The 26720-nt window shown below is 65.0% G+C and overlaps 3 protein-coding genes across 3 annotated transcripts; 1 reads left to right on the forward strand and 2 right to left on the reverse strand.

Annotated features, from left to right (window-relative positions):
• Positions 1 to 417: 417 nt before the first annotated feature.
• On the reverse strand, positions 418 to 6549 carry LOC128974939 (rho-related BTB domain-containing protein 2-like). The gene is made up of 9 exons (XM_054391709.1): positions 6358 to 6549; positions 6173 to 6276; positions 4221 to 4406; positions 3202 to 4136; positions 2470 to 2588; positions 2203 to 2353; positions 1857 to 1945; positions 1378 to 1483; positions 418 to 1296 (listed from the first exon to the last, which is right to left on the reverse strand). The coding sequence occupies exons 1-9, from the start codon at positions 6547 to 6549 to the stop codon at positions 1127 to 1129; spliced, it is 2052 nt and encodes a 683-aa protein (XP_054247684.1). The 3' UTR covers positions 418 to 1126.
• A 1159-nt stretch (positions 6550 to 7708) lies between these two features.
• On the forward strand, positions 7709 to 14822 carry LOC128974754 (drebrin-like). The gene is made up of 14 exons (XM_054391451.1): positions 7709 to 7794; positions 9620 to 9672; positions 9761 to 9873; positions 9947 to 10021; positions 10505 to 10645; positions 10817 to 10894; positions 11166 to 11317; positions 11664 to 11718; positions 11826 to 11900; positions 12162 to 12282; positions 12379 to 13521; positions 13625 to 13734; positions 14085 to 14142; positions 14462 to 14822. Exons 1-14 carry the CDS (start codon positions 7709 to 7711, stop codon positions 14557 to 14559), a joined length of 2358 nt encoding a protein of 785 aa, XP_054247426.1. The 3' UTR covers positions 14560 to 14822.
• Positions 14823 to 16231: 1409 nt separating this feature from the next.
• RTKN (rhotekin) lies at positions 16232 to 26637 on the reverse strand. Its single transcript, XM_054391509.1, has 12 exons — positions 26527 to 26637; positions 21602 to 21801; positions 21316 to 21377; positions 20876 to 20929; positions 20681 to 20798; positions 19841 to 20065; positions 19187 to 19281; positions 18361 to 18467; positions 17618 to 17746; positions 17374 to 17539; positions 16695 to 16799; positions 16232 to 16344 (listed from the first exon to the last, which is right to left on the reverse strand). The coding sequence occupies exons 1-12, from the start codon at positions 26635 to 26637 to the stop codon at positions 16232 to 16234; spliced, it is 1485 nt and encodes a 494-aa protein (XP_054247484.1).
• Between the last annotated feature and the right edge of the window lie 83 nt (positions 26638 to 26720).

Raw genomic sequence — 26720 nt, forward strand, 5'->3', positions numbered from 1 at the left:
ATGGCCAAGAACCCCAGGCTGGGGGGCACTGGGGGTGGGGGGTAACAGTCAGAGCAGAGCCCAGTCCCATTACAAAAGGCTTTATTAGAGGTTAAAACAGCCGATGCTGAGGCATGGGCAGCCCCGCTCACAGTGCTGGGGGGGCCCTGGGAGGGGAGCCCAAGGGCCAGTGTGCTCATGGGGCGGGGGTAAAAAAGTGTAAAAACGGTTGTGCAGTTCAGCCCAGGGAACCCAGGCTGGGGACAGTGACCCCTGCGGTGTCACGGTGACACAGCCCACGTGTGGCACAGCAGGGGCACGTCCAAGGCACAGAGATGAGCTGGGAGGGGGGGACAGGCTGCCCACCCCCCCAGCAAAAGCAGCCCTTATAACCACACAAGCACCCAGGGACTCCCCTGCCCACCCCCCAACCCCACTCACAGCTTGCCCCCCCCATTGCCTCTGGCAGGGGGGAAATACAGCACCAGAAAGCCCTGCCCGGGGAGCACCCGGCATGGAACGGGGAACAGGGAAGGGAGGAAGAGGCTGGCAGAGTGCCCCCCCACTGCCCAGCCCCACAATACTGCTCGGTCAGAGGTAGCACCAGCGTTGGCCAGGGTGGAGGGAGCCCTGTGGGCATGGCACAGCTTGGCAAGGCTGAGACAGGTTGGCACAGCACAGCTCAGCATGGCTTGGCATGGCCTGCAGAGCTCAGCACAACTCAGACTGGCCGGTACAGCTTGGCGTGGTTGGTACAGATTAGTATAGCTGGCATGGCTTGGCATGGCTGGCACAGGTTGGTATAACTGACACAGACTGGCATGGCCAGCACAGCTCAGCACAGCTTGGCAAGGCTGGCACAGCTTCAGCACAGCCACCAGAGCTTGGTGTGGCTGGCATGGCTGGGCACAGCTTGGTATGGCTGGCACAGCTTGGCACGGCTGGCACGGCTCAGCACAGCTCGGCCACGCTCCCGTGCCAGTGAAAGGCACGGAGGGACAGAGAGGGAGAGGATGAGCCATGACCCAGCAAGCGCCTGTAAACAGCCGGAATGGGGAGCACCAGGGGGTACCAGCTGCCCTCCAGGGCATGGGGCCGAGCGGGCATGCACGTTCCCCCCAGTCCCATCCGTGCCCCCCTCCCCAGCTCAGGAGACATGGGGCGAGGGTCTCCAGAAGCACCACTTGCTGCGGGGGTGCTGCTTGCGCTGGAGCTGCTCCTCCCTCTCCCGCTCCTTCTGCGAGCGCAGGTACAGGTCCTCCTCCTTCAGGTACCACACCGGTGGCCACCGGTGCCGCTCAAAGTGCGCCCGGTTCTCTGCAAGTATGGCACCGGGGGAGTCAGGACGCAGCCTGGCACCCCCCGAACCGCTTCCCCCGACCCCTGCCTGCGCCGAACCTGGGGACATGAACTTCATCTCGCGGGGGAAGCGGCGGCAGACGTCGTTGTAGTTGGTGCAGATGTAGTGCAGGCACCATGCGGCCAGCTGCTGGGCGTTGTGGAACTGCGGGCACAGCACAGTGGGCACGGCACGGCACGGTGGGCACCTGCCCGTACCCCACAACACCAACATCCACCCAGACTGCAGGGCTTGTGCCACGGTCATCCCCCCATACAGGCATTTGGGTCCCTTCAAGCCACCAGGCTCGAGCCATGGCCACCCCAACCCACCACCACCTGCCCCTCAGGGGTTTGGGTCTCATCCAGCCAGAGGTCTCACATTATGGCCAACCCCCCACCACCTGTACCCTGGTATTTGGGTCCCCCCAAGCCACCAGGCTCATGCCTTGCTCACTTCACATGACCATGGCAGCCCCCAGGGGATTCGGGTCCCCCCCAAGCCATAGATCTCATGCCATGGCCACTCAAGCCTGTACCTGAGTCATCTCCAGGTAGATGATGACCTGCTCATCGATCTCCACATGCTGCATGAAGGCTCTCAGCAGCTCATCCACTGCGTATTGCTCTGGGGGTGGAGAGGGATGGGAGGTGTCAGCAGCAGGGGGGTCACACTCACCAGGGACATGTGCCCCAGCAGCCAGGCTGTGCCCCAGGGCTGAGCCAGGCTCATCCCACTCTTACATAAGGCCTCCACTGATGGCAGGCTGGGGACACATTGATCCCTGTCCCCATGGCAATGTCATCGTATTGACAGGTGACGTCAATTGTTGGGGGAACCAGGGCTGGGGGACAGTGTCTTGGTGGGGGGGTGGAGGGTCTCACCTGTGAGCGCCTGCAGCCGGGGCAGGCAGAGACGGTTGGTGAGGATGAGGAGCTCCATGGCATCCAGGTCAGGTGTGGGGGTGAAAACGCCGGTATAGAGGAAGTCGAGGACAGCGCGCAGGCAGGCGCAGTTGGTGCCAGGCAGGGAGACCTGCGGGACAGAAGCTCTGGGGGCAAGGGCTGGCAAACAGAGACCTCCTGTCCTGCCAGCAGCTTCGTGGCAGAGCTGGAGGAGTCACCCCTCCCGCCATTCCCCCGTCCCCTCACCTCGGCAGCATAGCTCTCCCGGAAGGCCCCCCGGAACATGGCCATCATCCAGTCACAGCCCGCGATGAGCAGCGGCTTGTGCGCCGGCACCGCTCCGTCATCCACGCAGAACACCACGTCTGGGGTGCCAAGGGGACAGCCTCAGCCACCCCAGCCCTGGCCACAGGGATAGCTGCCCCCTCGACACCCCAGACAGAAGGACAGTCACCCCTCAAACTCCCTTGACACAGGGCAGTCACCCCAGCCCCTACCCATGGGGATAGTTGCCCCTCAGCCACCTGTCACAGGGACAGCTGCCCCTTGGCCACCCCAGCCCCTGCCACTGGAACAGTCATCCCTTGGACACCCCTAACATGAGGACAGTCACACTGTGTCCATCCCACCTCCAGACATGGGGAGTAGTCACCCCTTGAACACCCCAGATCCTGACACGGGCACAGTTGCCTATTGGCCAACCCAGTCCCTGCCACAGAGACAGGCACCCCTCAGCCCCACCCAGGTCTCCCCATGGCTGGGCACTGCCACATGGGTGCCAGGGACAGCAGAGGGAAGGCTCTGGAACCCAAACTACAACAAACAGAACAGAGGGAGAGGGATCAGAGTGGCCAGGTCCATGCAAACCACCACAGACACCCAGATGGAGGGGAAGAAGCTGAGTGATGTCCCCAGGCAAGGCAGCCCCCCCCCAGACCATCTCTCTGTCCCCCCAGCTCACCCCTGGAACCCCCATACCTGCAAAGACTCCTTTAGCCAGGCACTCCTTGATGCGGTTGGCACGGCGGACGTGGAAGGCCTTGGTGATCTCCTGGTTCATGAAGCTCTCCTTGTTGAGCACGTTGGCCACCATCATGCGCAGGTCAAAGACCTCCAGCAGCTCAGCGATGGTGGCCACCTGCATCAGGTCACCTCGGGCTTGGTCCAGCCGCCCAGTGTAGAGGTACTCAAGGACAGCACGGAAGGGCTCAGCCTGCACCCGCTGGTCCATGTGCACCACTGCCATCCGCTTCTCCCGCCCCATCACCGGGTCTGCCACCGGCTCCCAGCGCATGCTGATGAAGCCCCGGCCCCAGGCGGACAGGTCACGGATCCCAGCGTCGCTGTCCCCTGTGCTGTCCCCGGCCGCCAGGCGCAGAGCATCGTCGCTCTGCGAAGTCCTGAGCAGGGTGCGCGCCCCCTCAGCCAGTGCACCCCGCTCCCCGTCCAGGCTCTTGGTGCGGGCAGCTGGCTCCTTGGCTGCCCCACCCTGCGGCCCCTCCAGCGTGAAGAGGTCATAGAACTTGGAGCAGGAGGTGGCCAGGTAGACGCGGTGGGCAAAGATCTGCTGGCCTCCGTGCAGCTGGAAGACGACGTCAGCACAGAGCGGGGTGCGGAAGAGCGCAGCGGGGCCCCAGGTGCGGCCAGAGGGGGGATCAGGGACCTGAATGACAGGTGGGGGAGGTTTGGGGGGTCGGAATGGAGCCTGCAGCAGCGGCCGCTGCATCTTCTTCAGGTGGGACTTCCAGAACTGGAGGTGGCGGCGGGAGATGAGGGCAGCTCGGATGGCATTGTCGAAGACGTCCTTGATGCCAAACTGGGCCACCACGCTGGTCTCATAGTAGGGCACCCCCAGCTCCTTGGCCACCTCATGGCCACGTTCTGGGGGCAGGATGTCAGTGGGCTTAATGGGCCTGGGAAGGGACAGAGCAGCAACGTGTCACCACATGCCCTGAGGGGCCCAGTCCCACCTCACCCACCCAGCACCACGGCATTACTTGGCCAAGGGACGCCGGGCACGGTTGACAGCATCCAGGTCAGCGTAGCGCAGGTCCAGCTGGCACCCCACCAGCACGATGGGCGTGCGGGGGCAGAAGTGCTTGATCTCAGGGTACCACATTGTCTTCACATGCCGCAGGGAGTTGGGGTTGGCCAGCGAGAAGCAGAGCACCACCACATCCGACCTGAGGCCAGGAGGAGGAGGAGGGTGAGGGCAGCCACGCCCTGTTGCAGCCCTGTTGTCACCCTGCACCCCCCTGCCGCAGCACTGAGGTCACATCCTTGTCCAGGGACACCCGTCACTGCCCACGAGTCTGGGGCCTGCCACCTGCCCTGGCAGGGCTCAGCCCCATGGCCCCCAAGAGCCACAAAGACTGAAGAGGGAGCCTGAGGTCACCTGGCTCTGAATCCTCACAGGTGGGCAAACCAAGGGCTGCCCAGCTCAGACATAGCACAGGACTGGCAAAGCATGGCACAGGACTTGCACTGCATGGCACAGGGCTGGCACTGCAGAGGACCAGCATGGCATGGCACGGCACAAGGCTGGCACGGCATAAGGCTGGCACAGCATTTCCTGCCCCATAAACAGCCAGCACGGAACCAGGGCAGCACCTGAGCACAAGCGAGTGCACAAAAGTGCCCACAGGGAGCAGTCAGGTGAGTGCCAAAGCATGTGCCAGTCTCCAGCACATGGACAGCTGCAGGGATCTACCCTGACCATCCAACCTGAGCCCTGTCCCCATGTCCAGCATGAAGCTGCCTTGCTGTCATGACCCTCCCAGCCCTGCTATCAGCTTGGTGGAGCTTCCCAGGGCAAGGTGACGGGGGAGGCACAGGAGGTGCCAGAAGTACCCAGGTGCCTGCAGCTCCTGGGGCCTTGTGAGGCAGGCGAGGGGGGGGGGGGCAGGCACGTGGCCCCAGTCCCGGTTTGTTTTTAGTCTGCGCCTCGCCGAGACGTGACCAAGAGCCGCGTTTGGAGCCGGGCCCATGACACGGACCAAGATAGAAGCCACCGGCCGCCTCCCGCGGGCCCCCGGCCAGCACGGGAGCCGGAGCTCACTCGCAGGCGATACCGATCTGCGCCGGGACTTGGCACCCGGCACCCCGCGGGGTCAGAGCCGGTAGCAACAAGCACTGCGGACACCTCGGGATGAGGCAATTCCCCACGTCCCCCCACCCTGTAGGGCCACCCTAGCCCTCCGCCGCTGGCCCCGGTCCGTGCGGAGAGGAGATTAGAGTGTACCGAGCCGCGCTGGCACAGTGCGGCGGGCGATAAGAGCCTGGACGTGCCAGCGGCCACGGGAACCAGGGGGTGTTTACAGCCTGGGAGCACCGGGGGGGCAGTGACCGCTTGGCCCAAGCTGCCCAAGCTGGAGCCATGGTAGCCACAGTGCTCCCAGGCAGGAGGTGGAGACACTTCTGGCCTTCTGGGGTGCTAGAGCTCATTTCTTGGGGCCAGCAACAGCCCAAGGGGCCCCTTCAGCCTCACGTGTCCCCCCAGGTGGGCAGGGTCAGGGAGTCAGGTTGCCAGTGGTGGGTGGGGGGTGACGGTGAAGGGGCTGAGAGTGCTGGTGGCAGGGCTCGGAGTGCTGGGGTTGGGACGGGTGATGGTGGTACAGTTTGAGTGATAGTGGCAGGGCTTAGTGTGCCAGTTATGGGTGATACTACAGGCAGGATTTTGAGTGCTAATTGTGGGTGGGTGTGCCAGGGGTGGGGTTGAGGGTGCTGATGGCTCAGTGTGCCAGTGGCACATGGGGGTGCCAGTGGTGGGGCTTGGTGTGCCAGTGATGGATAGGGGTGCCAGCAGCAAGTTGAAGTGCTGGTGGCAGGGCTAAGGGTGCCATAGGTGGGTTGGGGTGCTGGTGGCAGGTTGAGGTGCTGATGTCAGGGCTCAGGGTGCCAATAGTTGATTGGGTGCCAATGTTAAGTCTCGGGGCTCCAGTGCTCCCACCTGCCATAGGCAAAGCGTCGGTCCTTGTGGTGGTCCCCAAAGGTGTCCCAGAGACGCAGGGAGACGCTGACCTCGTCCACCACATCCCGGGAGCGCTCCAGCACCTACCGGGACAGGGAAAGCTGCCGTCACGGCCCCAGGTCCAGCCCTCTTGGTTCCCCCGCGGTACCCCTGATATTCGGTACCTCCTGACAGACGCGGTACTGGTCGATGGCCCAGACGGTGGGGACGTGGGTGGCCAGGAGCTGGTACTGGCTGAGCGTGGCGTTGCAGGCGCGGGCGCAGATCAGCCGCGTCTTGCCCACCGCATTGTCGCCCACCACCACGCACTTGATGGTCTCGACGTTGGGGCGCTCGTAGTCCACGTCCAGGTCCATGGGCACCGGGGGGAGGCACCGGACACTGGGGGGCACACCGGGAGGCACCGGGGGGGGGGACGCAGCGGTCCCGGCCCCGCACGGAGCGGCCGCGCTCAGCGCCGCCCCCCGCCCATGCCCGCGCCGCCGCCCGGGTCCGTTAGCCCGCCCGCCCCGCTTCTCACAGCCAATCCGACCTGTCCCTGCCGCGTCGCCCCGCCTCTCTGCCCCCGCCCCGCTAACTCCGCCAATCGCAGTAGAGCCGCCCCTCCTCGCCCCTCCCCGCCGCCGCCAATCCGTGCCCGCCCCGCCCGCGCGCGGACAAAGGAGAGCCGCCAGGGGGCGCCCCGGCCACGTGACTGCCCCCCGCCCCTCGCGGGAGGGGGAGAGCCCAACGGGACACATCCCTCAGCATGCGCCCCGCCCTCCGGCACCAGGGGGCAGCGGAGGGGGCACCGGAACGGCGGGAGCGGAGACAGCGGCGATACTGGTGACGGCGGTGGCACCAGTGACACCTGCTGCGCCCGCTGCACCAGTGACACCAATAACACCAGTGACACCAGCAGCACCAGTGACACCAATAACACTTGCACCAATAACACCAGTGACACCAGCAGCACCAGTGACACCGATAGCACCAGTGACACCGATAACACCGGTGACACCAATAACACCAGTGACACCAGCAGCACCAGTGACATCAGTGAAATCAGCGGTACCCATGACAGCTGTGACAGCAGCAACCACAGCAGCACCAGTAACACCAGTTACACCAGTAACACGAGTGACGCCATTCCCCACCGCAGACCGCACTACCGCCCACTTCTCACCAGTGACGCCAGTCACACCAGTTCTCGCCAGTATGAATTACCAGTACGAGCATGCACGAGTGGCATCAGTGATATCGGGGCGTCCCAGTACAAACCAGTCACTCCAGTAATACCACGCGAGGCGCAAGCACAGGCACTGGGCACAGGCACTGGGCAGGGGGACCCGGGGACACCCCCAGCCCCAAAGTCCCATTTTAACGCATCCCACATCCCGGACAAGGACCCTGCCCGCCCCAGTACCAGTTGCTCCCGGCTCCGCCCGGCCCCGCCCGGTGCAGCCGGTCCCGCCCGTGGGCGGTGGGGCGGGGCGGGTCGGCCACGGGGCCGCGGGCGGCGAGACGGGGACCGGGATGGCGGCCCCGGGGCTGGAGCGGCACCGACTGGCGCTACTGGCGGCCAGGGAGGATGTGGGCAACCCCCGGGCCGGTACCGACTGGTGAGAGGGACACGGGACCGGGCACCGTGGAAGGGGAAAAGGGGAACGGGAACGGAAACGAGCAGGAACGGGGAACGGCAATGGGAGAGGGTACCGCGAACGAGTAACGTGAATGAGAGAGAGCACCGGGAACGGGACTGGGCCCCGGGAGCGGGCTGGGAACTGGGAACAGGAACTGGGAACGGGAAGAGGCAACAGGAACCGTCACCGGGAACGACCACTTGGAACAGGCACCGGAGAAAAGAGTGCACACCGGGAACGGGAAGCTGGCACCGGGCACCGAGAATAGGCACCGTGAAGGGGAACTGGGCACTGGTACGGGCGGCGGAGGGCAGGGGGGCTAGACACGTCGGACACCGGCACCGGAACGGGAGAGTCAAGGCACACAGGCGTCCAGGCTGCGACTTTGGGCTGGCGATACCGGGTGAGGGTACCGGGCTGGGCCCACGGCTGAGCCCCCACCGGGCCGAGCCGAGCCGAGCCGCGCTGGGAACCGGGCGCCCAGGCTCGCCCCGCCCTACCAGGTCCCGCCGCCGGAGGGCTGGGAGCGGCCTCAGGGCACGTCCCGTGGGGGCTGCACCGGGAGCACTGTCGGGGAGGCGAGAAGGAGCAGCCAAACCCCGGCACCGGGGGCTGGAAGTGGGAAGGAGCCTGGGGGCACCCATGGGTGCCTTGAGATGTCGGGGTGCCCAGCCCGGCCATGCCCTGTGGATGGGTCTCGGAACGGTGCCCCCCAGTGCCGCGGGCATAGGACTTGAGCCGGTGTCCCCCTTAATACCCCACTGAACTGGCAGCACCAGGACGGTCAAACGGGCGACTGGCGATGGTACCAGGATGACAGCAGCACCCACGGCCATCACTCGCCCTTGTCTCGGCCCCTCGGCCACTGGCCACCTGGGCACTGCCCTCTGCCCCAGACCGGCGCCAGGCGTCGTGACACGCTGCCAGGGCTTGGCTGGCCCTACTTCAGCAGCCGCGCCAACACCCGTGCCAGCACCCGTGCCAGCCACGCCGATTCAGCCAGCATGCCGTGCCATGTCCTGCCATGCTGGGCCATGCCGCGGTGCTCCGTGACCGTGCCGGGGCGTGTCGTGATGTGCCATGGCATGTCCTGCTGTGCCACGCCGTGCCAAGCCGTGCCACACAGCACACGTGTTCCCTGAGCCGGGCCGGGCCGCGCACATGTGCGTGTAACCGGAGCCGTGCACAGACAAAGAGGCGGCAGAGCTGGGGGGTCCCGGCCAGGCCACAGTGAGGGACCCCCGCCAAATCCCCAGACCCTCTCAGCACCGGGTGGGGGACCCCGTCCTGCCGGGTGGTGCCGCGGTTGCTCCTTTCTCTCCGGGTAGGGTCAGGGGACGATGGCGCTGAGGGGTAAGGGGCTGCCTGGCGACTGGGGCGGAGTCCTGGGCACCCTGTGCGGTGCCAGCCCGGTGCTGGGTGACGCTGGGCGGCCGTGGCGGGAGGGGGGTGCAGAAGGGGGCAGCGCCGCTGCCACTTCCCGTGGTCCCATTGTCCCGGGGCGGATGCTGCCGGCGGCACTTCCACGAATTCAGCCGGGTGGACGGCACGGGGAGGGGCACAAGAGGGGCACAGGGGGTATCCCCAGGCTGGCTGCCTCCCCGGGCCCCACCTCCAAGTTCCCATGGCTGGGGTGGGTAGCCCGGGTGAGGGACACTAAACTCGCTGGCCATGCCCGGAGAGGGTCAGTGGCCATCACCTGCCATGGCTGACCTTGCCAGGCTGTGGACAAGTGCCCCCCCCCAACACACACACACCCCCCTCCTCACTGCCTTCCCTGATGCCGATCTCCCTTTGCTTCCAGGGCCATCTTTGCTTATGAGAAGCACCATGACCTCAAGCTCCTGGACTCTGGAGGTAACACAGAGCAACACTGGGCAAGGGGGCCCTAGGGGAGTGGGGGTTGCTCATTGTGCCCACTCCTGTGCCCACCTTACTCTTACAGCTGGGGGTCTGGATGCACTGGCCAAAAAATTCTCCGTCACCAGCATCATGTATGGGCTGTGCCGCACCCAGGACCCTGGCACCAGTGGCCACCGCATTGTCCTCATCCACTGGGTGAGTGTGAGGATGGAGAGGGGGCAGAGGGGGGGCACAAGGTGCCAGTCTCAGACATATGTGCCGGTGCCAGGTTGGGGAGAACGTTCCGGAGTGCCAACGCCAAGCATGTGCTGGGCATCTTCCTGCCATCCGAGCCTTCTTTAGGGTGAGTAATGGGGATGGCACAGGGTTCAGTCCCCCGTCCTGGACCCCCATTCATGGGGACTGAGCCCTGTGCCTTCCCCATCTTTCTCCCCATCATGCCAACCCCGACCTTTGCTTGCCACGCCGGGCACATTCCTGGCGCTGCTGACTCAGCCGCCGCCGTTCCCAGTTCCCAGCCTTGGCTGACGATCCAGGGTTGTGGTTACGTTCCCTGCCTCTCCCCTCCCCCCGCTATCCCAGGCAGCTCCTGCCCCCCCTCTCCCCTCCCCTTGCCTTTACTCCCATGTCCCAGTTCCCCCCAACACCCCCCGTGTTCTACATCTGGATTTGGTCCCTAACATCTGGATCCGGGCCCACATCTGGAGCAAGCCAAGGGAACGGCGCCAGGATTATTCCCGCCCACTGGGGAGGCTCCAAATTCATCCCAGGGGGTTTTGTGGGTGCTCAGGGGAGGGGGGAATGACGCCGTCCCGTCTGGTGGCAGGAGGCCAGCGTGGTGCTGAGTGCCCATCATGCCGAGGAGGTGACGCAGGAGAGGCTGAGCCAGGTGCTGGCACAGATGGCACCCACCACCTCTCCCCCAACCAGGAAGGTGCCCCCCACCCAGGACACCCAGGAGCTGGTGGTGAGTGGAAGGGTCTTGGGTGGGGGGACATGCTTGTGGGGATGGGGACTGGTTGGGAGGGCACCAAGTGGGGTGCTTGGTCTCGCCCACCCTTCATAGTGCTGCTCCAGGGGTATCTGGCTATAGGGGGTTCGTGCCCTGAGACCCCCCCTCTCTGCTGGGTCCCTCCAGGGCACCAACTACCGCAAGACCAACCCAGCACTGGAGATCCAGCGCACCAGGAGGGACAACTTCTGGGCCCAAGCCGAGGTGGATGGGCATGAGGGGCATGGGGGGCATTGGGTAGGCATGGAAGGGCATGGGTGATGGGTGCTTGGGGTGTCCCCCATGGCATCCCTGGCACCGGGGGGGGCAGCATATGGCTGCCAGCTTGAATTATGGGGTTGGTGGGAGGTGAGATATGTGGGGGTCATGACGGTAAAGTGGGTGCCAAGTTGGGTGCTGAGTATGGTGCAGAGATGGATACCGAGGTGGGTGCTGAGGTGGGTGCCAAGGTGGGTGCTAAGTGTGGTGGGCACAGCGTGAGGAAGAGCAGCGGAAGGCAGCGGAGCGGCGGCGGGCACTGGAGGAACACCGGCGCTGGGAGCGGGAGCGGATGGAGGAGGAGCGGCGGGAGGCGGCCGAGCGGGAGCGGCGCCTGCAGGAGACGGAGCGCAGGATCGAGGAGCGGCGGTGAGGACATGGGCAGTGCTCATGAGCCGGGCTTTGGCATGGGTGCCCATGGTGGCACCTGAAGCCCTCTGCATCCCACAATGTCCCCAGACCCGTGGGTGTTCTGACCATGGGGCACTCATAGCCCCTCTCACCACACGGTGCCCCAGACCCGTGGGCATGGACCCTCTTGCCATGGGCACCAACAGTGGCATTCACAGGCCCCTGCACCCCCAGGTTCCCCATCCCAGTGCCCCCCATCTTACGTAGCTCCAAGCACAGAGACCCGCAAGAAGACCCAGAGGCTCCTGTGCCCCCATGTGCCCTCTAACCCCTCATGCCCCCCTAATGCTCTGTGCCCTGGCAGGAAGGAGCAGGCGCAGTTGGAAGCAGAGGAGCGGAGGAAGGAGAAGGCACGATGGGTGAGTGGAGCAGCCAGGCTGGGGATACCAGGGAGTGCTGGGGGTATCAAGGGGTGCCGGGGGTGCCATCACACTGTGGGCTGCCTGGCCACACTCTGTGCCCACAGGAGCAGCAGCAGCGGGAGCATGAGGAGGCCACGAGGGACCGCAACCGGCACAGCGAATCCATCGGGAAGGCAGCCGTGAGTGCCAGGGCTGAGCACCCCATCCTGCCCTGTGTGTGCCCAGCCAGGCCATGGAGCCACGTGCCTGTGCCATGATGCTGCGTGGCCATGCTGCAGTGTAACATGGATATGCCATAATGCCACATGCCTTTGCCATGGTGCCATGTAGCTATTCGGTGGTGCCAAATGGCTGTGTCATGGCGGCACATGTCTGTACCCCATGCCATGGTGCCCTGTACCTGTGCCATGTCCCCACTAACAGCTTCCTGGCACTGGCAGGAGGCAGCAGTCCTGGTCTCACAGCGCTCGCAGAACCCCCGGGACTTCTTCCGGCAGCGTGAGCGCTCGGGGCCCACCTCTGGCCCCTCGCCAACCTCCCCAGGCCCTGGTGCCAGACCCGGTAGGTGCGGTGCCCCTGCAGCAGATGGGGGATGTCAGGGTAGTGGGGAGGGGGCAGCAGGGCAGCTGCTGACCCCCCAACTCCCCTGTGCCTCAGGTGCCCGCCGGCCGTTTCTGCGGTATCAGCGCAGTCTTACAGAGTCAGCCTTCATCTTCAGCCGACCAGACCTCCCCACATCCCCCAGCCCCGGGGCGTTCAGGGCTGTGCCCCCGCCTAGCCCCCGCCGGCTCCCACCTCCCCTCCCCACCAGTCCCCTGGGGACAGGGACCCCTCCCTGGTCCCCCACCAGCCTCATAGGGAGGAGGACTCCTCCCTGTGCCGACCTGGGGACGCCCCCGAGCCCAGCCAGATCAGGGCACTCCCATGTCACCAGCCCTACAGGGACAGGAACTGCTCCCCGTGCCACCCTGGGGACCCCTTCCAGCCCCATGGGAACAGGGACCCCCCCCAGCCCAGCTAGAGTAGGACCTCTCCATGCCACCAACCCCATGGGGATAGGGACCTCTCCCTCTGCCACCCTGGGGACCCACTCCAGCTCCATGGGGACAGGGACTCTTCAATGTGTCACCAGCCCTATAGGGACAGAGACCCTTCCTTCTGCTATGGGGATGCCACCCAGCCCAGCTACGGCAGGACCTCTCAGTGCCACCAGCTCCACGGGGATAGGGACCCCTCCTTCTGCCACCCTGGAGACCTCCCACAGCCCCATGGGGACAGGGACTGCACCCGGTGCAAACCTGGGGATCCCCTCCAGCCCCATGGGGATCGAGACCCCTCTCTCTGTCACCCTGGAGACTCCCCTCAGCCCAGCTATAGCAGAGGCTCCCCATGCCACCAGCCCCACTGGGACAAAACCCCCTCCATGTGCTACTCTGGGGACCCTTCCTAGCCCGACGGGGAGAGCAGCGGAGTGTGTGCCCACCATGCCTGGGGTAGACCCCCTGCCTCGCTCCAGCCCTCCTAGCACCGGGGAGTCTGCGTTCCCTGACAGCAGTTGTGAGGAGCTCCTGCCACCCCCAAGCCCTCCCCAGGATGAAGAGGGCCCTCCCCTGGAAAATTTACCCCTCCCCAGCCCCCCAGCATGGAGCTCTCCGGGGCTGTTGATGGGGTCGGACGAGAGGGTCCTCACCCCTCCGGGGGGAACACCCCTGCCCGAGACTCCTCCACGCAGACCCAGCCCCCCCAGCCTGCCGCAGGATCGGGCCCCTCCCTCCCCGGGGCACCGGGAGCCGCAGCCAGGTGGGTGTCCGAGTGGAGCTGGGGTGAAGGGGGGTCTCGCGTCCCGGACCCCTGCCCGGGCGCTGGGGCTGGTGTGGGGCTCATCCTGCCCTTCTTCCCATAGATTCTATGGGGCAGGAGCCGGCCCGGGATGACTCAGGGCACAACGGCATCGGGGAACACGAACAGGAAAGCTGGGGCGACCCCTGGGAGCGGGACCCCTCCTCGGGGCAGGTACGGCATCGGCTGCCGCCATGTGGGGCTGGGGGTGACGGAACGAGGCTGGGGAGGTGACAGAATGGGTCGGGGGCGGTGTGGGGCTGGGAAGGTACAGGGCTGAGGGTAGGGAAGGGTGGTTCAGAGGCTGGAGCCCGTGGTTGGGAAGGGGCTGGGGGGTACAGGACTGGGATCTGTGCGTAGTTCTGGGCTCGGGGAAACGGGCCAGGTCCAAGGACCAAGACTGGGGAGGACAAACGTGGGGGGCAGAACAAGTCAATGGGGCTGAGGGGCGTCCCCTGGGTGGGGGACGGACATGGCTGGGCGGGTCGGATCCCTCACGCACACCTCCCCTGCCTGTTTTGCAGGGGATTGAGCCCAGCGACAGTATCCTCCTGCCCCAGCCTCTGCACAAGGACAAGCCAGGTATCCCCAAACAAACACCCCTGGACCCCTGAAACTCCCTCTACCCCATAACCCCCCCACCCCTATTGATCCACTGTACCCCCCAACCCTTCTAACCCTGTAACCCTTTCTTATCCTCCATCTCCTTGTAGTCCCAATTCCTTTCATCCCCATCCTCTCCTCATACCCCTCCCAACCCCAATCCGTACCCACCCAAACCCCTCACCCCTGGGACCTTCACACTCTATAAAACACCCCACCCACGTACCCCCTTGTACCCCTAAACCCTTGTACCCCCCTCCCACACTCTCACTCCGTACCCCCACATACTCTGTGCCAGGCTTCGCCCTGCTACTGGCCCGAGACCCCCCCCTGCAGCTGCCGGGGGGCACCAACCCCCCCACTGAGGATGAGGATGGCTCCCCCCACGCCGTGTAACAGGGGGGTTCACACCAGACCCTCAGGACACACACAGACTCCTATGGCACAACGACCACCAGTCCTGGCCCCACCCCGCTGGACACCCCCTCACTGCACATCACCGACCCTTCCCACAGTGCCCCCGTAGCACAGTGTGTTCCCCCCTCCTCCATCTGCACCACAAAAAGCAGCTTTAGGAGAGAGCTGGCAAAGCCAGACCCAAACAGGGAGGGGTAGAGGGCATAGCTCCCTCACCCCAGGCTGGGCAGAGGAACCCCCACTCCCTGCCCCTCTGCCCACCCCCCCAAATCACACAGCAGCTGTTAAATAAATTTTAATGCATATTAATGAGGTGGCAGCTTCAGGTCCCCGGCCCGGGTGGGGCCAGGGCTGGTCCCTGCCGAGGGGCGCTGGTCCCTGCCGAGGGGTGCTGCCCCCTCCCGGAAGGGGCTGGCTAGCGGGGAGCAGCTCGTGGGGTTAGAGGTGAGGGAAAGCAGAGCTGGGGGGGTCCCTGCACACCCCCCCGGGTTAGACCCACACCTGCTGCGCGGGGGGGTTGTCCTGAGCACCCATCCTGTGGGAGACCCCAGCACCCAGACGGGGGGGGTGTCAGCCCCCCTACACACGTTTTGGGGGGCGGGGGGTTCAGTCCTGAGCCCACCCTGCAATGGCAACGTTGTGTCCATGTCGTGTACTCCCCTCCCCCCAGTTGGCAGAAATTCCAGTTTCTCCCCAAGAAAACAAGCTGGGAGCCCCCAACCCCCACCCCGGGGCAGGACTTCTCCTCTGGGATGTCACCCACCCCACAGCCACCTTGGGGGCTACAAGACCAGAGGTGTCCCTGTCCCCACAACCTCCAGAGTCCCGCGGGTCCCCCCACCAGGCTCAGACCCGGGACTGGGCCGGGCTACAGTTGCCAGAGGAACCGGAGCCAGGGGGCAGTGGGCGCAGGGTGGGGTCCGCCCGTCGCGCCCCCCGCCCCTTCAAGGTGCTGAGCCGGGCGTCCAGGGACAGGGTGCGGGGGCGGCCCCAGGGCCGGCGGGGAGGGGGGCTGGGGCTGGGGGCGCGGGTAGGGGGCCCCTCAAAGAGCGAGAGCCACGGTGGGGGTCCCGGCTCCCGGCCCCCTGCCCTTCGTGTCAGGATGTCGGTCACCGCCTCGATGTCGTCAGACGGGTCAATAGCTGGGGGCGGGGGGAAGAGTGGGGGTCAGCACCACCTCCTGGGAACTCACAGCCTACTCTTGCACTGGGGGACTGGGCTGTGCCCCAAGGCCAGGATGGGCACCAGAACAAGTGGGACAAGTTCTGTAGCCATTGGGGCCAGCATGTGCCCTACAGCTGGGATGTGCCCCATGGCCAAGGTGTGCCCCACGACCAGGATATGCCCCATGGTCGGGATGTGCCCCATGGCCACGGTGTCTAGGGTGTGCCCCATGGCCAGGACATTCATGAGAGCCAGGGCAAGTGGGACAAGTCCTGTGGCTAGGGTGGCCAGGATGTGCCCCATGGCTTGGGTGTGTCCCATGGCTGGGATGTGCCTTGTGGCCAGGACATGCACCAGAGCCAGGGCAGCCAGGACAGGTCCTGCGAGCAGCGTGGCCAGGATGTGCCCCATGGCTGGAACGTGCCCACAGTGTTCCCAGGGTCCCAGTGGCCATGTCCCCGAGGCAGGGTCACCCGCTGGCCCTCCATCACCTGTCGCTGTAATAGGTGGAAAGCAGCGCCCGGATCTCGGCCGAGACAGCGTTATCCTGCAGCAGGAGCCCCTCGCAGGCCGGGGGGGGCACGGCCGGGCCCGGCAGGGCTGCAGTGCCAGGGCAGGGGGCGGAGAGAGAGGAGGAGGGAGAGAGATGGGCGGAGAGATGGTGGGGAGTGGGGGAAGAGAGAGATGGTGGGACAGAGAGAGATGGGGGCACAGAGAGATGGGAGGGATGGAGTGATGGGGTACATGGAGAGATGGGAGAGACAGAGGAAGACAGGAGGGGGGGACACAGAGGTTGGGGGAGGACAGAGAGAGGACAGGCAGGGAGAGAACGCAGCATCAGACAGGTGCCAGGTGGCAAGGAGGGGCCCATCAGCGACAGGTTAGCAGAGCAGAGAGGAGGGAGAGAGGTGAGCAGAGCTCCCTGGGACCCCCCAGACCCCTCAGCTCACCCATCTCGTGGTAGAGAGAGCCCTGGCGTGGCAGCATGGCAGGGGGGCGGCGTGGCGGCGGCACCTCGATACGCATCAGCTCCTCACAGCACTGCTTCCACTGGCCTGGGGGATGGGGAGAGTCACACCAGGATGGGGGGCAATGGGGTGGGGTCGCATGGGGGTGGGATCCACTGGGATGGGTGTCACACTGGGAGAGTGTGTTGTTGGGATGGGGTCCTGCTTGGATAGAGGTCCCACCAGGATGGGGATTGTCCTGGGATGGGGGTTCTGTCAGGATGGAGGTCCTCCTGGGATGAGGTTCCTCTGGAATGGGGGACCCACTGGGATGGGGGTTCTGTCAGGATGAAGGTTCTCCTGGGATGAGGTTCCTCTGGAATGGGGGACCCACTGGGATGGGGGTTCTGTCAGGATGGAGGTTCTCCTGGGATGAGGTACCTCTGGGATGGGGGACCCACTGGGATGGGGGTTCTGTCAGGATGGAGGTTCCCCTGGGATGAGGTTCCTCTGGGATGGGGGACCCACTGCGATGGGGGTCATCCTGGGGTGGGTGTCATGCTGGGATAGGGGTTCACCCAGATGTAGATCCCACTGGGAGAGGGGTCCCCGAGGATGGGAATAGCAGAAAGGGTGTTCATCAGGCTGGTGTCCCACCACGCCAGGGCCCCACCGCACTCACTCATGTCATAGAAGTGCTGCCAGAAGGCCTCCATCCAGCGCTGTGCCTCAGCCCGGCTCTCGGCCACCAGCGTGTGGGTCACCTCCTCACCGCCGTACCGGTTGGTGACGGCCATGCCATGGGGCTGCCCGCGCCCCTCCCGCTCCGTCGACCGGATTCGGGTCTCCTGTGGCAGTGGTGGTCATTAGACTCCCGCCAATGCCCATCGTGGCCCCCTGTACCCCCCCACAGCCCCTCACCATACCTTGTTGATAGCGATGGTGAGGGCCGGCTCCAGCCCAGCTTCGGCCTCGTCGAGGCCACGGTAGCAGAGGAGGTTGGTGCCACGCAGGACGCAGTACAGGCGGGTCCCACCCTGTGCCTCTGACCCCTGCTGCTGCCCCCCAAGATGGCACCATCAACACGGGGGGAAATGGTGGCCACCATCCCTGCCAACACCCCCAGCCCCACTGCAGCCTATGGGGAGCAGAGGCAGTCCCCTCCTCTGAGGTCCATCCCTGCCACAGTCCAGAGCCACTGGCTGGCACTGTTGACACCCAGCATGCTCATGCCACCACCTGTCCTTATCCCTATCCCTGACCTTGTCATCATCATCCTCATCTCACTGCCATCCCTGTCCCCATCCTTGTCCTCATCCCCTTGCCATGCCTGTCCCTTTCTCCATCTTCATCCCTGTCTGTTTCTATCCTATCTCCGTTTCTCTTCCTGTCCTCATCTCTATTGCCATGTCTGTCCCTGTGGCCATCCTTGGCCTCTCCTTATGTCTGTCCCCATCCTCATCCCCATCCTAATCACCATCACCACCCCTGTCCCTGTATCCATCCCTTCCTATCCTATCCCATGTCTGTGTCCCCATCCCAGTGTCCTGATGTCCCTGCCCACTCCTGCCCACTCCTGTCCTGGTGCTGCAGTGCACCAGTGCCCCTGCCCAGCCCAGTCCTGGTGTTGCAGTGTCCCTGTCCCAGGGCAGTGTCCGGTGGGGCTCACCTGGAGCCGCAGGAAGCCGGTGCTGACGGGGGTGGCCATGCAGCGGGGCTGGGCAGCCAGGCGACAGCACATGCTGCCGTACAGGGGCACCCAGCAGGAGCTCTCCTCTGGGGTGAGGGACACACAGAATGGGGATGGGCACACACACCCCACATACAACCCCCCCCACACCTCACTGGGACCCCAGACTCATCTCCCACCCCAGCCCTGCCCAGGTTCACCTCTACCCTGGACCAGCCAGGACCCCCCAGACCTTTCTCTCCTCACCCCACCAAGTCCTCACACCACCTCCTCTGCCCCTGCCAGCCCCTCAACCCCACCAGGACTCCCCCTGCCTTTTTCTTCCCCCTCCGCCCCATTCCAGACTCCTCTCTCCATCCCATCAGCCCCCCCACTAGACCCATCCTACCCCCAGAACCATTTGTCCTCCACTCCAATAGGCACCTAAACCAGCCAGGACATCAGGAGTCTTCTCCCTACCCCTCCAGGACCTCCAAACCCCTCTACCCACCCTGCTAGGACCTCGAGACCCATCTTACCCCCAGACCCATCCTACCTGCAGAGCCCTCACCTCACCAGAACCCCTAGAACCTTTCCTCACCTCACCTCACCTCACCAGAACCCCAGACCCCTATCCCCACCACGCCGGACTGCCAGACCCCTCTCTTTTCATCCCATCAGTTCTCAGAACTCCCTTCTCACCCTACCAGAACCCCAAAGCTCCCCTCACCTCACCCCATGGGTGCACAGAGCCCTCTTCCCACCCTGCCAGGATCTTAAGACCCATTTGTCCTCCACCCAGCCCAGCAAGTCCCCATCTGCTCACCGCTGCTGGCGATGGCCAGGTCGTGGGTGCGGAACCCATCCTGCACCTCGGCCAGGGACAGGACAGCATGGGCCAGGAGGTGGAACTTGGGGCCCCTGGGCGGGGACAGCCAGTGAGGGGAGCAGGGACACGGTGGGGACATGGGGGGAGAACAAGATAGGTGGGGGAACATTGGGATATATTTGGGGGTCATTGGGAGATATTTGGGGGCACACAGCAGGTGAGGGGACACTGGGGGGATTACGACAAGGGGACACGGTCGGGGCATGGAGACACTGGAGGGCACACAGTGGGTGGGGGACACAGGGGGACACTGGTGGGATATGGTAAGTGGACAGTGGGGAGACACAGTGGATGGGGGCACGCTGGGGGCATACACAGGCACAGTGAATGGGGGCACATGAGGGGCATAGGCAGGCATAGTGGATAGGGGCACACATGGGCACAGTGAATGGGGGCACACTGGGGGTACACATAAGGACAGCAGATGGGGGCACACTCGGAGCACAGGTGGGCACAGTGAATGGGGCATACTAGGGTTACACATGGGCACAGCAAATGGGGTACCTTGGGGGCACACATGAGCCCAGTGAATGGGGTACCCTGAGGGCACACATGGGCACAGTGAATGGGGGCACATGGGGGGGTACTCACGGCACGTTGGGGGCTGGCAGCAGAAGGGGCCCGGTGCCCCCGTTGCCGGGGGGGCTGCCGGGACCCCCGTCCATGGCAGCCCTCACTCGCTTCCCGGAGGAGCGGCCCAGGGAGGTGCTGAGGCGGGTGGCCAGCTTCCGGGGGGTGCTGCCCTGTGTGCCCCCCCCTGCCAGCCCTGCACTGTACAGCTCAACCTTCAGCTCAAAGTCGGGGCCGGCCTCTGAGCTGGGGGAGGGGGCACAGGGTGAGGGGGGGCACGAACCTGCCCCAGCACCACCCTGGCACCCATCGCGACACACTACAATATGGGGGTCACTCCAGGGCGCATCAGGGAAGGGCAAGGGTGACCCTGGGGGGTGGTAGAGGAGGGTAAGTGTCCTCTTCGTGGGGTGCAGGGGAGGGAAGGGGTCCAGAGGAAGGCAGGATCTGCCCAGAATGAGGCATGGGAGGGTAGGGGTGACCTCAGGGACTGTCAGGGGACCCCTTGTGATGAGGCAGGGGAGGGCAGGGGTGACCCCTGAGGTTGGCAGGGGAGGGCAAGGCTTCCCTTCGGGTCTCAGGGGTCCAGGGGAAGGCAAAGGTGACTTCAGAGGGATCTAGAGGAGGGCAAGGGTCCTCCTAGGAGGGTGTAGGGGCATGTAGGAGTCCCTGTTGAGATGAGTGAGGCGAGGGCAGGAGGTCCGGGGGAGGGCTGGGTCCCCCCAGAATGAGGCAAGGGAGGGCAGGGGTGACCCCGGGGAGGGACTGGCAGAGGATCCCTTGGGATGAGGCAGAGGAGGGCAGGAGTGAGCCCAAGGAAGTCCAGGGTAGGTCACCCCCCAGCCAGTCAGCCCCACTCACAAGAGCACAGGGCTCTCAAAGCAGATGTCGGTGAGGGTCCGGTCCACCAGCACCATGGGGGTGTCGTGGATCTCGGCCCCCAGCTGCAGCAGGCAGAACACAGCACAGCGGTGCAGCTCTGCAGGACAGGGGCTGTCAGGGCTGGGGGGCGCAAAGAGGGGGGCTCTGCAATGCCTCCTTCAGCATCCCACTCACCTCCCTTGTTCCTGAAGTACTCCGTGTCCTTCCACATCAGTGGGATGCGCAGGTCTGGAAGCAGGGGAGATGGGTGGTGAGGGAGGTGACCCTCCCTGGACAGCCCCATGGGGACATCTGCACTCAGGACCCCCCACCAGCCCCCTGGCACAGCTCCACGGGTACACCTGTACTCAGGACCCCCCACCAGTCCCCTGGCACAGCCCCACGGGGACACATGCACTCAGGACCCCTGCCAGCCCTCCCAGCACAGCCCCACAGGTACACCTGCACTCAGGACCCCCCCCCCAACGCCACAGCACAGCCCCATGGGGACAGCTGAAGGTCCCTTGCTGGCAGCACCCAGGGTCCCCCACCAGTCCAGGAGGTCACACAGCTGGCAGGTGCTTGCTGCACCCAGCCCACCCCAGTGTGGGAGGCCCAGTGGGACCCTCCCGTACCTGAGATGCAGACAGTGCCCCGGCAGGGCAGGCGCTCGTCCATGGGTCCAGCATCCGAGGGGCTGTGGGGGGATGACAGGGGGTGGGGGTGAAGCAAGGTGGGGTGAGGCAGGGACAGGCACAAAGCACGGAGGAGGGGGATGTGGGACAGAGATGAAATGGGATGGAAGTGAAATGGGCTGGGGATGAAGTGAGATGGGGATGAAGTGGGATGGGGTGAAGTGGGATGGGGTGGCTGCCACAGCACTTCCCCCAGGTGCTCCCCAGCCCACCCCCGGGTGCTCACCGCCGGGCCGTCCGCCGCAGCACCTGGGCCTCCTTCCTGCGCTGCAGCTCAGCCATGTATGCCAGCACTCGGGCGTTGCACAGCAGCAGCCCCTTGGCAGCCTCCAGCGCCTGCTCGGGCCGGCTGCAGGCCCCCAGCAGCTTCAGGGCCCCCTCCCGCAGCCGCAGCTCCCGCTCCAGCTTCCGCTGCATCTCCGGCTCCTGCACCGGCACACAGGGAGCACCGGGCTGGGGGCTGCAGGGGAGTCCCTTCCCACCCCCTGCATCGGGGCTGCCACGTCTCCCCCAGGACATTCAGCCACCAGCTCCTCGCGGTCCACCTGCAGCCACCTGCCTCAGTCCCTGTCCCACCACCCCGGAATGGTCCCCACAGACCTACAGCTGCAGCCCCCCAGGCCCTGACAGCCCCCAACCATCCCCCCAGGGGGACCATGCAGCTCCCCATAGACATCGTGTGCCCCATGGATGTGTCTTGCACTCCATGGAGGCAGTGTGTGCCCCATGGGGGAGCCGTGCACCCCACAGATGTTCCACACACCCCAAAGGTACACCAGGTACCCCCACAAACAAGCCATGCACCCCATGGACACATCGTGTACCCCACGGGGGAGCCACACACCCCATGGAGAGACTGTGCACCCCACAGACATACCATGCACCCCACAAATACATCACGGACCCCGTGGCAGAGCCATGCACCCCATAGCAGAGTGGCACACCCCACAGATACCCCATGCATCCCCACAGATGTGCCACACACCCCACAAATACATCACATACCCCAAAAGGGCACCATGTGCCCCATGGATACCCCAAGCACCCCTATGGGTGTGCCACGCACCCACAGATACATTAAGAACCCCAGGGATGTGCTACACGTCCCCAGGCTGTGCCTTGAACCCCACAGATACAACCTATGTACCCCACGGGGGAACAGTTGACCCCACAAATACCCCATTCACCCCATAAGAGAACCATACACGCCCCAGATACACCGCCCCACGGTGGAGCCTCTGCCCCACAGGTGCCCCATGCACCCCGTGGATGTGCCACATGCCCAACAGATTCATCATGTACCCCACAGACACACCACGGGCCCCATAAATACACCCCACAGATACACCACACACCCCACGGGTGTGCCACGCACACTGTGGATGTGACACACATCCCTCAGAGGTATCCTGTGCCCCACAGATACCCCCAGCAAAGCCACTCACCCCACAGATACATCATGCACCCCACAGGGAGGCCACACACCCCACGGATGCCCCCTGCACCCCGTGGGCATGCCACATGCCCCCCAGATACCTCGTGCACCCCATAAGGGAACCACATACCCCACAGATACCCCATGCCCCCAGCCATGCCCCACACTGCCCATAGCCATACCATGCAGCCACACCATGCACCCCACAGGGGAACTACATGCCCCACAGATGCCCCCACCCACAGACATCCCCCCCCTCCCCCACAAGCCTCCCAACTCCCTCCCGGTACCGGCTGCTGCTCCATCCTGGTACTGGCTGCTGCTCACATATCATCATCCTCATCCTCTCCCCCCTCCCCCCCCCCCAGGCCCCCTGCCCATGAGCCGCAATGACGTCATCACTGTTATAAATAGCCCTGTGAAGGGGGAGATGGGGGGGGGGCGCTGCACCCCCCGAAAGAGAGAATGGGTGGGGAGAGCTCTTCATCTTCCTGGGACCCCTCAGGCCCCCAGACCCGGGGAACCCAGACTCCAGGGGTCCAGAGGGTCCCAGAAGGTGGGTGCTGGAGAGGTGGGTTTTTTTTTGGGGGGGAGGGGGTGCCCAAATTCCTACCTGGAGGCTGATGGCGATCTGACGGATATAAAGCATGTTGAGATCCTCCAGGATCCGCAGCTTCTCCTGCATCTGCAGGCGTTGCCCCCTCCCCGCTACCTCCATGGGGACCCCCTCGGTTATTTGGGGGGGCTGGGGGGGGGTCCAGCCCAGTTCCCCACTCGTAGAGGCCAATGCATCCAGTGCTGGTGGGAGATGGGGTTTTCTGGGAACAACCCCCGCCCCAACACACACCCTCCCTCAGAATAATATGGCTGTGGAGAGAAAAGGGCCTTTCATCAACACCCCCTTCCAATGGTAACGGGGTCCCCCCCCTCCAGTATCGGCCACCCCCTCCCGCAGAACAACCAAGCACTGTGCGGGAAAGGGCAGCGGGGGCGGGGGGGGGGCGGGGAGATGGAATGGGGGAGGGGGGAAGCAGGGGGTGAAGGACTTGGAGTGCAAAGGAGGGGGTGCATGGATGGGTGCTGGTGTCAGCTGCAGGAGATGGGGTTCAGGGGACAAGATGAGTTGCAGGGGACAGGGGACAAGATAGTGTATAGGGTTTGGGGTGCATGGGACAGGGTGCAGGGGATGGAGGGGCAGGGAGGGAAGAAGGGGAGCTGCAGACAGGCTGGATGGAGTAAAGGCACAAGATGGGGTGCAGGGTTCAGGGTGCAGAGGAGGGGGTGCATGGGCAGGATGAGAAGCAATGTTTGGGGTGACGAAGAGGGGGAACAAGGGGTGCTGCAGATGGGGTGAAGGGTTAGAGGTGTGAGGACACAAGACAAGGTAAAGGGCTTGCAGTATTGAGGGGGACAAGGGGTGCCGTGCACAAGATGCAAGGACAGGATAAGTTGCAAGGGTTGGGGTGCAGGGATGGGAGAAGGGGTGCTGGGGTCAGGGTGCAGGGGTCGGAGGACAGGCACAGGAGAAAGGGTGCAGGAGATGGGTTGCAGGGAGGGGACAAGGGGTGCAGAGGACAGGAGGCTGGGGATGGGGTGCAGGGATGGGTCAGAGGGATCAGGGGACTGGAAAAGGGGTGGTGAGGAGGGGAACAAGGGATGAAGAGGGGTGAGATAAGGGGGGCAGGGGTTGGGGGACAGCGGAGGAACCAGGGTGCAGGGGATGGAGTTCAGAGGACAGAACAGGGTGTACGGGGATGGGATACAGCAGACAGGGTGGGGTACAGGAGACAGAAGGAGGGGTGCGGGGTGCAGGGGACGGGACAGGGAGAGTGTCCCTGGAAAGAGGGTGCAGGGACAGGGGACAAGGGACAAGACAGGGAGTGCAGGGACGAGGTGTAAGGTTTGGGGGGGGCTGAGACGCAGCAGGCGGGGTGGGGGGCACAGGACGGGGTTCAAGGGACGGGGCACAAGACGGGGTGTAGGGACAGGGAGCAAGGTCTGGAGTGCAGCGGGAGCGGGGGCTGGAACCGGGGGTCCGGGGACCGGTTCAGATTGAGAGGAAGGGGAACGGATCGGGGTGCAGGGAGGGGACAGAGTACCGGCACCAGCGCGGGGACAAGGCGGGGGGGGGCACCAGACAAGATCCCGGTGCAGGCCGCCGCCCCCTGCCGGCCCCGGTGGGCGCAACACCGCGACCCCCACCCGCCCTTCCCCGCCGCCGGTACCTTCCGCCGCTCCCGCTCCGCCACGGCGCGCACAGGAAGGCGGCCGCCTCCCCTGCTCCGGCCCCGGCCCGGCCCGCCCCGTCTCCCTCCCGCCCGTTCCCCCGCCCCACGGCGGCAACGGCGGCTTCGGAACAACCCCCATGTGTGCAGCGGGGAAGCTCCAAATGCACCGGAACCTCGCATTGTGCAGCCGGTAACGGCGGAACCAGGACCAGCCCTCGCCACACCGTGGGTACCGGGACACCTCGACCGTCATGTACAGCCAGTACCGAGGGAACTAGGCTCCCCCCGAGTGTACCAAAAAATCATTCCATGTGTAGTTGGTACCGGCGGAAGCAGGACCCCCCCATACGCACCGGGCTCCCCCCTCCCAAGTACACTGAGACGCCGGCACCACCGTATGCAGCCGGTACCAGGGGAACCAGGACCTCCCTAGTGGCACCAGGACCTCCCCTATCCTATGCACCGGGGATCCCCCTCCATGTGCACCGGGACACGTCCACCACCATGTGCGGCCGGTACCGGGGAAGGCAGGATTCCTGTCGTTTCACCAAGACCCCCCACCAAGTTCACTGGGACTCCTCCAGCACCCTGTGCAGCTGGTACTGGGGAACAAGAACCTCTCCAATCGTATCAGGGAACCCCTCCCCCGCACTGCACCAGAGCCCTTCCAGTTGCACCACGACGCCCGAGTTTGCAGTGTACCCCCCCCCCCCCCGGTGCCCCGTGCTCTGCCGATGCCATGTGTCCTGTGCCCGGTGTGACGAGGGTCCCGTTCCCTCAGCTCCGTCTTCCCCCACGTCCTGCACCCCGCCACACCGCTGGAGCCCCCTTCCCGGTCACCCCGGCCCCCTCAGCCACGAGGGCCCCCGGCACGGATTCCGGTGCCAGGCCCTGGCCCCACCGGCCCCCGCCCTGGGGCAGGAGCAGCTGGAGACGGGATACCGGTGCCGCGGTCCTGCCACACCGGGCTAGCAGCAGCCGGGGGCGAGGGCGGCCATGCCGCAGGGGCAGGCGAGGGCGACAGGAAATCCCGGCTGGGCCGGTGCCACCCGGTGCTGCTGGTGGGACGGGCACGACAGGCAGACGGTACCAGGGGCGGGGGAGTGGCTGCCGGCGGCCGCCTGACCGTGCGACCTGGGTGCTGGTGCCAGTGGTTGTTGCACTGGTGGTGGTGCCGGTGGCAGTGCTAATACAAGTCCCAGTGCTGGTGCCAGCACTGGTGCTGATGCCATTGCCACTGCTAGTACAAGTGCCAGTGCCGGTAGCAATGCCAGTGGCGGAGCTAGTGCTCAGTACTGGTGGCGAAGCTAGTGGCAGTGATAGAACCAGTGGCAGTACCAGTGCTGGTGCCAGTGGCAGTGCCAGTACCGGTGCTAGTGACACTGTGAATGGCAATGCCAAGTATCGATGCCAGTACAGGTGCCAGCGCCTTTGCTGGTGCCAGTGCCAATGGCGGTGGCAGTACCAGTACTGGTGCCAGTGCCATACCTGCGGGCAGTCAGCCAGGACGCTCAGCCGGCAGCGCCCACGGCGGATCTCCATCTCCAGCGCCGAGCCGCGGGCCACGGTCAGCCGGCTCTGCTGGTTACGGCAGAACATGGTGCTGGTATCGGTGCCAGGGTCAGGCCACCAGAAGTGTCCTCGGCTCTAAGACCAGAGTAAACCCCTCCCTGGCACAGGGC

The sequence above is a fragment of the Indicator indicator genome, chromosome 23 (genome assembly GCF_027791375.1).
Source record: "Indicator indicator isolate 239-I01 chromosome 23, UM_Iind_1.1, whole genome shotgun sequence".
In the NCBI taxonomy this organism is placed as follows: domain Eukaryota; kingdom Metazoa; phylum Chordata; class Aves; order Piciformes; family Indicatoridae; genus Indicator; species Indicator indicator.